Below are 12,765 nucleotides of genomic sequence, written 5' to 3'. Positions count from 1 at the left end.
GCATTATAGAAAAGTACTTTAAGAGACGTCATTATGTCTGGATCTTTTGGAGACAATTAGAGCTGAGGTAATGTTACACAGTTCATCTTCTCATTATTGTGGAAAAAAAAGAAAAAACAACTATTGTTACTGCAACTGGGGATGTAAAATTACAATTACAATAAATCAGGGCTTTAAGCAGTCACAGTAATGGCAGAGGCTGAGTAAGACTGTAGAAGTGTAAGCTAGCATTTCAACAGAAATAGTGACACTAGTGTTTAGCAGCCATGGTGCCATTTAGCAGGTTACTGGACATGGATCATGATGCTAATTTCATTTGCTGGGTGCAAACATAATTATGGTGTATTATTTATTAACAGACAGTAATTAAGAGTCACATAATGGAGATATCATCGTTTACTATAGCTTCCATTTGCTTACCCTCCTGCCTTTGGGTCCTCTGATACCAACAGATCCCCGGGAACCTGGAGGCCCCTGCATGTGTATGAAAAAATATTCTTTGAGTTTGAAAATGGAGACTTAGATGCAACTACCTCACTTTTTTTGATATGTTGTCAACCATCAAAGGCTGCTAAAAAAACACAACACCATATAATCATATTGAACTATTACTGTGTGACTTTTTTTCTGCTCCCTTTCTATCACATTGATGTCAAGCTAAACCGAAAAGCACATTCTCACACTTAACCACACACATCTCTTCTAATCTCTGTATCAACTCTGTGTTGTCTTGTTTTGTAGTTTGTCCCAAAGTGTCCATCAGCATTTTGTCTTTTTGAAAATCAATCTATAAAAAAAAATAACGCAAAAAAAAGAATAAGAGGCAGAAACTTTAGCTGCCCTTTGGGGTTGTGTCGGGAAGGGCATCCGGTGTAAAACTGCCAAATCAAACATGTGGAAATACCTTCTGTGGCAACCCTTTGTGACATGGCAGCAGCCGAAAGTAGCCACTACAGGAGGCAGAGTCTTCAGCTATTGGGCCTCTTTCCTGTGGAACCAGCTCCGAGTTTGGAATCTACATTTAAAATTCTGCTTAAGAACTTTATTTTCAATAAAGCTTAGAATTAGTGCTAGATCAGGTCACTCTAAACCATCTTGTGAAGATGCTATCAGATCAGGCTGTTGGGGGACTTTCCATAATGCACTGAGCATTTCTTTCTCCACTCCCCTCTTTTTACTCTTGATGCATTTGCATGCCACTGCTGCATGAAACTAGCTTTTGTCTGCTCTCTCCTGTAATTTGTGTTTAGGCCTAAACTCTCTATTTTGATCTTCACTTTCTCCTTACCCCCCAAACGGTTGCAGTACAGTACTGTACCTCCCTGAGCCTGGTTCTACCAGAGATGTCTTCCTGTTGTACGGGAGTTTTTCCTTCCCACTGTTGCCAGGCGCTTATTCGTATAAGATCGTCTGATCGTTGGAGTTCTCTCTCTCTAATATTGTAAGGTTTGTTTTTTCATCTTCTAGGAAATCTCAGTTTATAAATAAAACTAAATTGAAAGTATCTCTACAGAAGCAAGAGAAATGCAACATAGCACCAGTGTAGTTGGGTGCGGTGAGAAGTGCAATCTGAGACTGCATACAGGCACCGTTTTCATGGATTAGATAAGGTCTGTTAGTGTAGATGGCACAATAGGTTAGTATAGCCACACCATACACATGCACACACACCAAGACAGTTTACCTTCTCTACAGCTATGATACAGATAGTAATAATGGTAAACTTACTGGAATCCCTTGCAGTCCAGGTGGCCCCATCTCACCAGGTATTCCAGGGTGACCCTGATGAAACAACGTTACTTGAATGATATCTATACAATCTTTCAAAGAAAGCATAAATAAGTCCTCAGATGTGACATGATAAATCAAATCTGTTATCACACCCCAACCCTTTACAACAGAATGCCCCCTGGTATGAGAGATGGGGTCCAGACTTACTCCTTACCATCGGCCCCTGTTCACCTGGTGGCCCGGGGACGCCTGTGTTCCCTCGATCACCCTGAAGTACCAAAAGCCACGATTAGGGAAACGGAAGTAGGATTGCAACCGATCCAACAGTCAAATATATGTCAAAACATTTAATTATACCCAGTAACAACATAATAAAGTAATGCTCTCAAATTGTTGCTTTTGTTTTATCAGAAATGTACAATTACATTATATGGAGAAAGTTAGCAAATATGCAAATTTTAATGTCTCCATGTGGGCAACGGTCATTGCAGGTGGGATCACTTTTTTAGGTTGTACATCCAGTTCTTATGAGTGCAATATTTCTGGAACATCTTTAAAACTATCATTCAGTTGAGCAGATTAAATTTTGGTCAAGCTTACTGTGATCTAGAATTTCATTACTATTTATTCCAAGTTCAGTTGGACTCAGTGAGAACTGATTAGATGTGGCTAGTCAAAGGTCAATGTATGATTGGATCATTTCCATCAAAAAATAAATTGATAATAATTAAATTGTATATGTTTATCTCAGTTGAATTCATCTACTTTTGGGACTTGTGTTAATATCTGATGATGAATTAGGTCATATTTATACAGAAACATGAAAAATATTACAAATCTTACTCAAACTATAACTGGTGATCGGCTGGTGCACGCGTACAACCACAAGACAGCAATTTTACTTGCATGAGAACTTATTTGAAAAATTGTGTTCAATATATTTTTGTGCATTTGCTGACCCACTCCATACAGCACTACAGAAAAGATTTCAAAAGGTCAAAACGAGACTACAAATTGTGACAGTAGCAAAGAATGACACATTTAGACCGCGCTAACCTTTTCTCCCGCGATACCCATCTCTCCGACAGGCCCAATAAAACCAGGCAGTCCCTGAGGGAGAGAAAAAATGCTGTCTTAACTGTGTCTTATTTCTCTTAGTCTTATGAACTTGTAATTCTCATAATAGGCTGCACAGCTCTGGGGCACTGACAAAACAGACACACACTGTGAGCATCAAACAGAAACGAGCAAAAAAGAGGGAGAAAAGTCTTTACCCTCTCGCCAAGCTTTCCGACCTCGCCAGTTATCCCGGTCTCACCCTACAGCAAAGCAGCCAATTAGCATATCACAAACTTATTCATGCCTTTCGTTTTTAGTGCAATTCAGTTGAAATGTGCTTAGAGGCCAGTTCCCCTGTGGTAGCAGGGAATTAACATCTAATTTATACATATTCAGATGATACATTATCATAAAAGAAAACCAGGGAGAGAGTGTTCAGTTACGATGACAACGGTTCGTCTGTGAACGTATGACAATTAAGTCTGACCTTGAGTCCATCTGTGCCCGTCAGTCCAGGGAATCCCTGCCTCCCCGGCCTGCCCTGAACAGAAAGCAGAAATGACAGAGAGAAGTGTACTGAAGCTCCACACAACAAACAATAAACTCTGTATCTCCAGTAAAAAGGTGTTGCTTCCCTCAAGAGGCTGCGACACAAAACAAACCAACATTTGATGCCAAAACAAAGGCACCCCTTTAAGACAGCTAATGATTCAAAAAATAAAGAGGTATTTCTAGCATCAAAGGCTTATTATTACTCACAAAACTCTTTGGGTCATTTGTGTTTGTATTTTCATATTCACTTGTGGGTTTTACTTTTGGGAGATGGCAGACTGAAGTCTACCACTGCAAAAATAGATTGTTTTATTGGAAAAGGCTTCTCTATTGTTTAGCCTGGGATGACTCCAAACAAACACATTTTTGGACAGAGACGGTCACTGTGGACTTTTTTATACTGTGGAGCAGTTCAAAGTCATCCTATTCGTCTTTTATAAAGTCACATTTGGCTTGAATAGCATCTTTATCAACAATGGTCACAATTCAGATATAAAAAATCTACATCTGTTGAAGTCAATTGATAAACAAACAATAACGGGAACTTGTTTGACTCCACTCTTAAATAGATTTAATAAATTATCTAATTATCTTTATAATTATCTTTCTTGTGCACTTATCTTAAAAAATAACTCAATCATTAGATACTTTTTAAAGAATTTCTTTTGTTTACAACACTCTTGTTTGCTTTCACGTTCTTTTTATGATAGACAGGAGGCAGCAATTTGCTGACCAATCTGGTAATATGAGTACAGAGTGTCCAATAGGAAGTCTTTGAAAACATCTGGAAAACAATAGGAGATCAGTCAGCCAAAGGACTTACTATCCATAATTGGTCAAAGTTACTCCTCCAATGCTAATTTAGGCAGAGACACATGAGCGTAGTAAGTGCTGAGGTTTTAAATGACAACTTTGTTATTGTTGTGTCTGGTCTTAGGTTGTACTCACCTCGGGTCCAGCGGGTCCAGCTGGCCCAACTGGCCCCTCATCACCCTGACCAAAAAAAACAAATAAAAAAAAGTCAACATTACATAAAGAAACATTTATTTCAGCTTAAATGAACTTTTAAATGTAACCACACCTGAAGTCCTGAAGTTCCACTTGGACCTGGCAAACCTCTTGCTCCTTGTTTTCCCTATTAATGAGACATTGAGGTTCAGGGTTCAGTTAATTTCTGTGGTTCTAATTGAGCTGATGTGGTTCTACTAACCTTGGGACCTTCAGGGCCATTTTGTCCTGGTGGGCCAATGTCACCTGGAAAGCCCTGCAGAAATAACAAGAAATGAACCCCAGTTATATCACCATATGGTAGAATGGTTTATGCTACTCTAAACTGTTAAAATGATAAACAGCACTGAGCAAAAGTCTTGAGCAACTCCTCATTTCTTCAGATTTTGTTTCCAGGAAGCATTGTGCAATTCCTGAGTTGTCATGAGAAAGCTAAAACTTGGGAGGTAGAGCAGGTCATCTACTAATTGGAAGGTTAGTGATTTGACCCCTGGTTGCTCTTGTCTGCAGGCTAAAATATCCTCGGGCAAGATCCTGAACCCCAAGTTTCTCTCCAAGTGTGAATGTTAGATTGAAAGCACTTATACATAGAAAGAAAAAGCTTATATCAATGTGTGTGAATGAAGCATATTGTGTAAAGCACTTTGAGTGCTTGTGTGGAAAAACACTCCACAAGAACCAGTCCATTTATCAATAGTTAGCCAGGCTTTCTGAAGACTTTTTAGAGTTTTCTGTGGACATTGGCTACTTTTTTGCTCATTTTCAGTCCAATTCTTATACCTGACCATTTTCAGAGGAATGTTTTTATTTGTTAAGTGACTTAACACTGACCTATGAAACACCTAACTCAAGAGATGAACCATTGTTGTGTTTAGCAACTTAGCAAGAATCAATTCTAAATTTTATCTTCAGGCACTTTGTTGCCAGCAGTCTGTTGCAAAAATACATAATTCACACCCGTTTCTGTAGTTGAATCTACAAGAAAAAGCCAAAAAGTTGATTCCCAAAGAGCTACTAGATGAAAACTTGAGAATGGAACAAAAGGCAGCCAACATTCAAAGAAGAGCTTTGAATGTCCTTCAAGAAGCCTGAAGAACTATCCCCGAAGGCTACTTAAAGGATTTAGAAGAAAGCTTGCCCAAGAGAGTTCAGGCTGTGTTAAAGAGTAGGTGGTCATACAAAACATTGACTTTCAACACCATTTTTGAGTGTATTTCTATGTTTGCAGGTTTCGGTAAATCACTGCACCCCTTTTCCTAGCAAATATAAAGAAATGAGGTTTGGCTCAGGACCATTTCAAATTCCTGTATTTAGATAAAATGTTTGTATGTGACTATAATCTATATGTATCTATAATTCCTACCTCTAGGCCAGGAGGACCAGGTAAACCAACAGGACCCTTCTCACCAGGTTTGCCCTTAAAAATGTCACACAATTATCACCAAGATTAGAATTAAAAATGTAAAAACAACAACAACAAAGCTAAAATTTGCACATTTACTAGATTGTGGAACCAACATAATGTGGCATTTTAATGAAACAATCCAATACATCTTCATTTTTTTCAGTTATAATAAACCTGCCCTTTAGCACCTGTAAACATGTTATGCAATTCAAGGTTACGTCAATGCAGAATAAAGGAAATTTAATTTTCATTGCACCAGACAACAAATCCCTCAAACAAGGGAAAATCAGATAAGATCCTGATATGAAGAATGAGTTTAGCTCCTTGGAATGGCTGTTATCATTGCTGAAAGATGCATAAATCACATAGCAGATCAAGCAAGCATGAGGCTTAGTTTTCTATGCAAGAACCTCAAATCAGATCAGAGAGCACTGAAAACATTAAGGAAACTTTTAGATTGCATAAGTGCCAAAGCTCGGAGAGCGTTCACACTGGGAATTTGCCTGTGCCCTACTCTTTGAAGAGTTGAGCTATATGTGCCTGATTAGACCAAAATTCTCACACACACATAAGGGCATAAAGTTTGCTTTTGTATACGTTTGAAGATTTCTGCTCATCTTTCTTCAAGAAGACCAGCCTTTTTTTCTTGAGAGCATCTTAAGACTCACTGGATCCTTTGAGTGCACCACTATGCTTTCAGAACAAAATTCTCATCCGGAGTTTAAAAAGGAGAAACTGCCTTCACATCATAATTTAATTGCAAAGCAGGCAAAGCAAATGTTTTCTTGCTTGAGAAAAGAAATATCTGTTATTTCTAAATAAGGTTATAATGTTCAGTCTAGAGATCACTGCAACATCACTAATTAAATAATTTTAATCAAATAAATTCCAATTCACTGCACTGGCTCTGGGGGAGCCATTACTGCAATCCAGTTAGATGTTAACTAAATGAGGTTTCAACTATACTGAATGGAGTTTTCCTGCATGAAACTATCCACAATGGATAATTGTAAATCAGTAAGCATGTGGAAGGTAAAATACCTGTTGTCCAGGTTTTCCACAAGGACCGGGCAACCCACGTGAGCCACGGCTGCCCTGTAACATAAATGCCAGTTAACAAGACAAAAAGGGGCATCAAATGCATCAAAACAAAAAGTACTGTGCAAAGCCTATTTGATACATTGGAGGCATTTGTGAAAGACTGTTTACCTTTTAGTGCCTAAACCTGGTACACGGCTATAGTAAATGGTTTGTACTTCCCTTTAAGAGAGCAGTACAAGAGACTTTACAACAAGTCCCATTAATCCATGCACACACAGATGGTTGCAAAGATGACACACTCTGTGCTGGTCTAATTGGTAGCAATCTGGAGTGAATCATCTTGCTGAGGGGAATCTGACACGGACCCAAACAGATGCATTTACGAGAAGCCAGCCATTAAATCCATAATCTTATTAATGGATGATCTGCGCCATCACCTGAGCACATACAAAAATACACCTACCTTGTCCCCTTGGAATCCACATTCTCCCGGCTCTCCTGGCAGGCCAACATCCCCCTGGAAACAGAAATAAACATAGAAAATAGTGTGAATGCTAATAAGAGAAAAATTCTATCAACAAGGAGCTATGATTAGCACATGCTTTATAGCTTTGCCTTAAATGTTAGCTTTCTCAGGAGAGAGATACAATTTTGTGATTTGTCACATTAACCATTCTTTTGTAGAGAAAGGTAGTAGTTTGAGAAAGACATATGCAGATCACCTTATCACCTTTCAGTCCTTGTTCCCCTGTATTTCCAGGTACTCCCTTAGAAGCAAAGAAAAAAAGCGCTGTCATGTTTCCCTGTTCACAAGGGTGTATTAAAGATGGACACAGCCAGACCTGAAAGATAAGTCATGATCTCTGTGCTCTGAAGCCTCAACAACAGTCACCAAGTGATTTTTTTGGTGCTAAACGTTACTGCATTTGCTAAGAGTGCAAAATGCTAAGTAAGTAAAAGCAAGCAAACGTAGTTAGCAAGCTGTATTCATAAACGGCACAAGTGCAACAAACAGACACATACACAGCTACACAGGGAAAACTGTTTTGGTTTGAGGCTGTATGCTTTCCAATGCAGTTTAGTTTGCCTTTCTAATATGGTAGTGTATCGGGATTGACCACCAGTTCCTTTAATGGTCACTCGAGGCTTCCCCCAACACTAAGTCTGCTATTTTATTAGTCTGTATTAATGGGCGTCTGTGTCTTGAACTGGTAGAGCTTATGCATGCAACTTGCTAACCTAGATTGCTAGTGTCAGCTAACTTAAAACAACCTGATACCCTTGACTAAACAGGGTTGTTTCTGCCTCCACAAAGATAAAACAGTAATGACCAAAACACTAACACTGAGGATTCAAAATACAATCCAAAACCAACTGGCGTTATGGTGGCTCAGTCCATCATTTACATACATCTTTACATGACTCCCTTTTGGCTGTTAGTAGAAATGGAGATTTTTGGCACTTCCACTTGGCATCATTTTCAGCCCAGCGATTGCCGCTTGAGGAACATCTATTCTGTAGCATAATTAATCCCAAGACTAACCATGTCTGACCAATGCAAGCTTAGCCTCTATTGGAGGAAGTTTTGAAGGCCAATCACTAAAATACCAAAACGCATACAACTTACAGTTAAAAATCCTCAAAAACAGACAGAGGCAAAACAGTGAAACTGGAACATTTACCTTGAGTCCTGGTGGTCCAGGTAATCCCATAATGCCAACAGGGCCCATGTCTCCCTGCAAACAATCACACCAACAGCCTTAAAACAATGTCCTTTGCAGGAATTTTGTTCAATAGCAAAACAAGTGTTGTTTTAAATTCATAGCAGATGCTCATAAAGAAAGAAAATAAATAATACTCCACAAAAAAGTTGTTTCGAACTAATTTTAGAAGGAAGAAAAATGAAAAAGCAGAGAGCAACAGACAACGAATCAAAGTGCATAAACCACAAATATAACTTTATGAAATCAGTTACAAGGACTGCGCAACACTCACAATAAGACCAGGGACTCCACATGGGCCAGGAGCTCCCAGCTCACCCTAGGAGGAATGGGAAAGAAGAAGAAAGAAGAGAAAGAAGAGATACATGTGCACACTCAGGAGCATAGAGCTGTCAGTACGAGATGCGATTGAATGCGGCATGTTTCTATATTTGTTTTGTTGATTAGTATTTTCCTTATCCTGAGAAAATGTTTTCCTCTACTCTATCTCAGTTTAGCACTGAGTAAGCGACTTGGCACTTAACACACAGAGCAGATTGTTGCCCAAATGATCTACCCCACAGCCACATGCTATGCCTACATCCTCTCCAAGCCACGCATCCAATACAGAGATGGATGACACACAGCCCAGTGTGGCCTTCCTGTCGCTTCCTTTCTTTCTCTATGAATGAAAGGAGGTGGATTTAGCCAAATGGAGCATCCCCTCTTCTTTCTGGAGAGAGAGGAAATGAAGCCAGGGGGATGCAAGTGGTGAGTGTCAAGCTAAAGAAAGATGAGTGGCGAATGAAACTGCTGATGGTGCCCTCATATCAGTATGGATAATGATGAGTGAGGGAGAATGCCAAGAGCTGACTCGTGGTTAGTCCTGAGTAAGTATAAAATGTTCCTGCTTTAAGTTTTGACTGTGTTAAAAACTTTTTCAGAATTATCCCTCTAGGTTACTTGATGTAGACTAAATAAATTTAAGTGCTACATTAAAATTTGTATGAAGTGCACCTGTTTGTTGCACTACAGCATTTTGTATGTAATCTTCTAAATGACACTGCAGTGTGATCGTTATGTGAAATCAGATTAAATCTGTGTCAGGTGTAACATTGTGGACTTCAGGGACAAATGGGAGGAAATGGATTCCACCAATCATGAGTAAATCGTGCAGGAATCCACATCTTTTCACTTACTGGGTTCCCATCAGGGCCAGGTGGTCCCCTCTCTCCAACGTCACCAAGAAAGCCCTGAGCACACAAACAGACAGCATCGTCATGTAACCATAGAGAGAGAGTCTTTATTATATTCATTCTCTCAAAATGCCCATTTTGATGTTGAATGCATTTAGATATCACACGGGATGTCAGTTAAGTTATTACAGCAAACACAGGGGATAAACAAAGTGTTTTTCCAAAACGGAAGTTTCCAGAGTAAGGCCAAGTTATCAGATGTGCTCCCAGCATTTTCATTCCCCAGAGACCGGCAGGAAATTCCATGGCTGATTGTTTCCAAGCGACGAGTGTCTGTGTGTGCACGCACTGGCAGGGATTGCTCAGCAGCCCGCGAACCAAACCCCCAGGACGCGCCTAAATGGCTGAATAAAGCTGCTTGGCCCAGGAATTGCTGACTGTGCTCTTTTTTTTGCTTGGAGCTCGTAATTCCATTATAGAGGCAGAACAAGAGGAGTGATGCAGCCAAGAGGCCACACGCTCATCGTGTGCTTGTCAGTATGCCAAGGTCAACATGCAACCCACTGCACATTACACCTCAGTACTTGCCTATAGAAGGTAAGTGTTAGGGTTAGGGGAATGATAAATGGCAGAACTGCGGTGAGGTCTCTTTTATCGTGTCTACAGAGGGAAAGATCAAAAAGGGCTTGAGTCTTAAACAGATGGCAAAGATAGGGGCTGCTTGTGTGGCAAACAATCATTCCTTTTTTAGAAAATTAGGCAAAAGTGGATCAAGAAATAAACAGTAATTGGTGCAAAAACAAGAAACACGGAAAAATTTGCTGCTCCCAAACTGTCAATAACTCTCTCAGTTTTGATCAGAAACACATGCAACTCTTTTTTTCTCGTGCCGACAGTAAATCTCAGTGAGGATTTAATTATAGGATCTGTCCAATGAAAGTCTCTTCTCAAAGCTATGTGCAAATTCTAGCCAGTCATTCTATCTGTATGGGTGACACAAGAAAATGGGAGCAGTTTGATGTCATTCAAAATCTGAATTCAAAAAGACAATTTTCATCACACATATTCCCATTTGATAGAATGTGCCAGCTCTTTTGCTTGTCTGGTTCTCTTGCACTGCTGCTGAGTCAGGATGGAAAACAAAAAAAAACCAACTTCTTACACAAACTGATCTCACTTTTCACCACAGAGGAAGAGAAATGGCTTGCTCATGACTTGGCAATGAAGGGCTTACTCTTAGGCCTTGGCATGTGTCACTGACCATTGCAGCATAATAAGACTGAAAAATCGTGTTCAACCGGACTAAGCCTGGGAAAAATATGTGATTCATACAAGTGGTTATGTGCAGTATTAGTATTTTCCATGTAAGCTTGGAAGGACGGGAAATTTGCTTCCAGGCGCCAATGACAATAGACCTCTCTCGTCTGTGGGTAGAGCTTCCAGAGGGCCAAACCCACAACTGACACATTATATTAGCCTATCAGTCTAACGCAACACAAGAACAGTAATAAGCACACTGTTTAACACATAAAGTTTCCAAATCAACTTCAGTCAGAGAAAATTAATTGCACTGATCATGAGATTTATAGACAGATAGCATTTTTTAACATTAAACTAGCAATAAGCTTAGTGGGAATATGATTATAATCTTCTGATATGTACTAAAGGAATCTATGCTTCCTCTTAGACTGTAGTAGGCTGAGCTTTTTGTGCCTCATATATGTATTTACGAGTAAGGCCAGGAGGGGTTTCACACTGAACTGAAGTCTCTGTCAGAGTAATGGTCATTTAATGGGCTTTATAGTAGCTCTGCACTGCAGTAAGGTCCCATAGATCACAAACACTGTCATTGCCATAAGGCTACATTAATAACTGAGAAGTATGTTGAGAGAAAACTTTACCGGCCTACCCATCTTGCCCTTCTTCCCATGAACACCAGAAATTCCCTACGAACAGGAAAGAAATGGATAAGAAGAAGAGTACATCATTTCAAAACCTGGACAACATTCAGCAATAAGACTCAATCTATTGGGCGGTGTGTAGTTTTGATGCTCCTCACAAGAACAAAATTATTGACTGAAAGCAGAGAACACCATTTCTTGAAACTTTACCAACTGTGGGGGGGTAGGGGATAAAATATTCAAATTCCATCCTTCAGCTTGGTATCAGCAGATGACAAAACAATCTCAAAGGGTCCATTTAACAGCTGATCTGTAGTTTGCTATATTATTACATCATGATCCTCAGAAGTGTTCAGGAGAAAGTTGAAATCTGAACTTCTGATAAACAGAAGAGCTATAAAATGGATCATGAGGTGAGGTTATTTCATCAGATAAGACATTTGAAGCTCAACTTATTGGATACAAAATTGTGCATTCATTGTTTTTACTCAAGAGTAATGGATAGGTTTGCCTAGTGTGGTCTTAGTGTTTTGATCTAATGCCCTTGTTTTATTCAAGTAAATCTAATCTGGGTCTCATTTCCATTTCATAATTTTTGGGACATAATGCAGCCCAGTGGGTATTCTCTCTCAAAGCCACTAATACTCACTCTCTCGCCATCAGGACCAGGAAAGCCAAAAAGCCCAGGGATGCCAATGTGACCCTGGAGAGATAAATAAAAGATGGAGTAAAGGAACAGATAAGGCGAAGATAGATGGAAAAGCAAAAGGTGGATAAGGGGACATAATGAGACTGAGCAAAGATGCTGGGCATTGTGTAGGACTGTCAATAACACTAACACGTGTCTAAAAATCTTTATAAAGCCTTCAGCTGTGATGGGTCCATCTGCAACAGTGCTCTGCAAGGTTTATGTTACAGTTGAGTGGTCTCGAAGAGCCAAACCTTGAAGCAAGTGTATATGCCCATGGACTGCATGGTGCTGGCTTCCACGATGTAGTCCAAGGGCACATACCCTCACATCAGGGATCTCTGGAGATCTTCGTGCCAAACCTGCTCAGTGGAAAAGTAGAAATAACAATGACATGAAATGAGAAGCTTACATCTGGATGCATTATGCAGCACAGCTATAAAGTTTTATGATCTCTGGCTAGCATTACTAAAAACTGTATTGA

The 12,765-nt window shown here is 39.6% G+C and overlaps 1 protein-coding gene across 5 annotated transcripts in view; it reads right to left on the bottom strand.

Moving 5' to 3' along the window:
- Positions 1-12,765, bottom strand: part of col27a1b (collagen, type XXVII, alpha 1b) — a 66,024-nt gene that overhangs the window by 23,404 nt on the left and 29,855 nt on the right. For 3 of the 5 annotated variants that reach the window (XM_004566726.3, XM_076891108.1, XM_076891110.1), the window contains 18 exons: positions 12,243-12,296; positions 11,594-11,638; positions 9,696-9,749; positions 8,792-8,836; positions 8,479-8,532; positions 7,519-7,563; positions 7,260-7,313; positions 6,797-6,850; positions 5,714-5,767; positions 4,553-4,606; positions 4,424-4,477; positions 4,291-4,335; positions 3,278-3,331; positions 3,006-3,050; positions 2,788-2,841; positions 1,946-1,999; positions 1,729-1,782; positions 421-474 (listed from right to left, as the gene is read on the bottom strand). In XM_004566726.3, coding sequence (XP_004566783.2) covers positions 421-474; positions 1,729-1,782; positions 1,946-1,999; positions 2,788-2,841; positions 3,006-3,050; positions 3,278-3,331; positions 4,291-4,335; positions 4,424-4,477; positions 4,553-4,606; positions 5,714-5,767; positions 6,797-6,850; positions 7,260-7,313; positions 7,519-7,563; positions 8,479-8,532; positions 8,792-8,836; positions 9,696-9,749; positions 11,594-11,638; positions 12,243-12,296 — 927 coding nt within the window. Of the gene's footprint in view, positions 1-420; positions 475-1,728; positions 1,783-1,945; positions 2,000-2,787; positions 2,842-3,005; positions 3,051-3,277; positions 3,332-4,290; positions 4,336-4,423; positions 4,478-4,552; positions 4,607-5,713; positions 5,768-6,796; positions 6,851-7,259; positions 7,314-7,518; positions 7,564-8,478; positions 8,533-8,791; positions 8,837-9,695; positions 9,750-11,593; positions 11,639-12,242; positions 12,519-12,765 lie in introns of those variants that run through there. The other 2 variants (XM_076891111.1, XM_076891109.1) reach the window with 2 other exon arrangements.

The sequence above is a fragment of the Maylandia zebra genome, linkage group LG12, assembly GCF_041146795.1.
Source record: "Maylandia zebra isolate NMK-2024a linkage group LG12, Mzebra_GT3a, whole genome shotgun sequence".
Taxonomy (NCBI): domain Eukaryota; kingdom Metazoa; phylum Chordata; class Actinopteri; order Cichliformes; family Cichlidae; genus Maylandia; species Maylandia zebra.
Note: the sequence above shows the minus strand (reverse complement) of the source record. Positions and strands in the feature narration are given on the sequence as shown.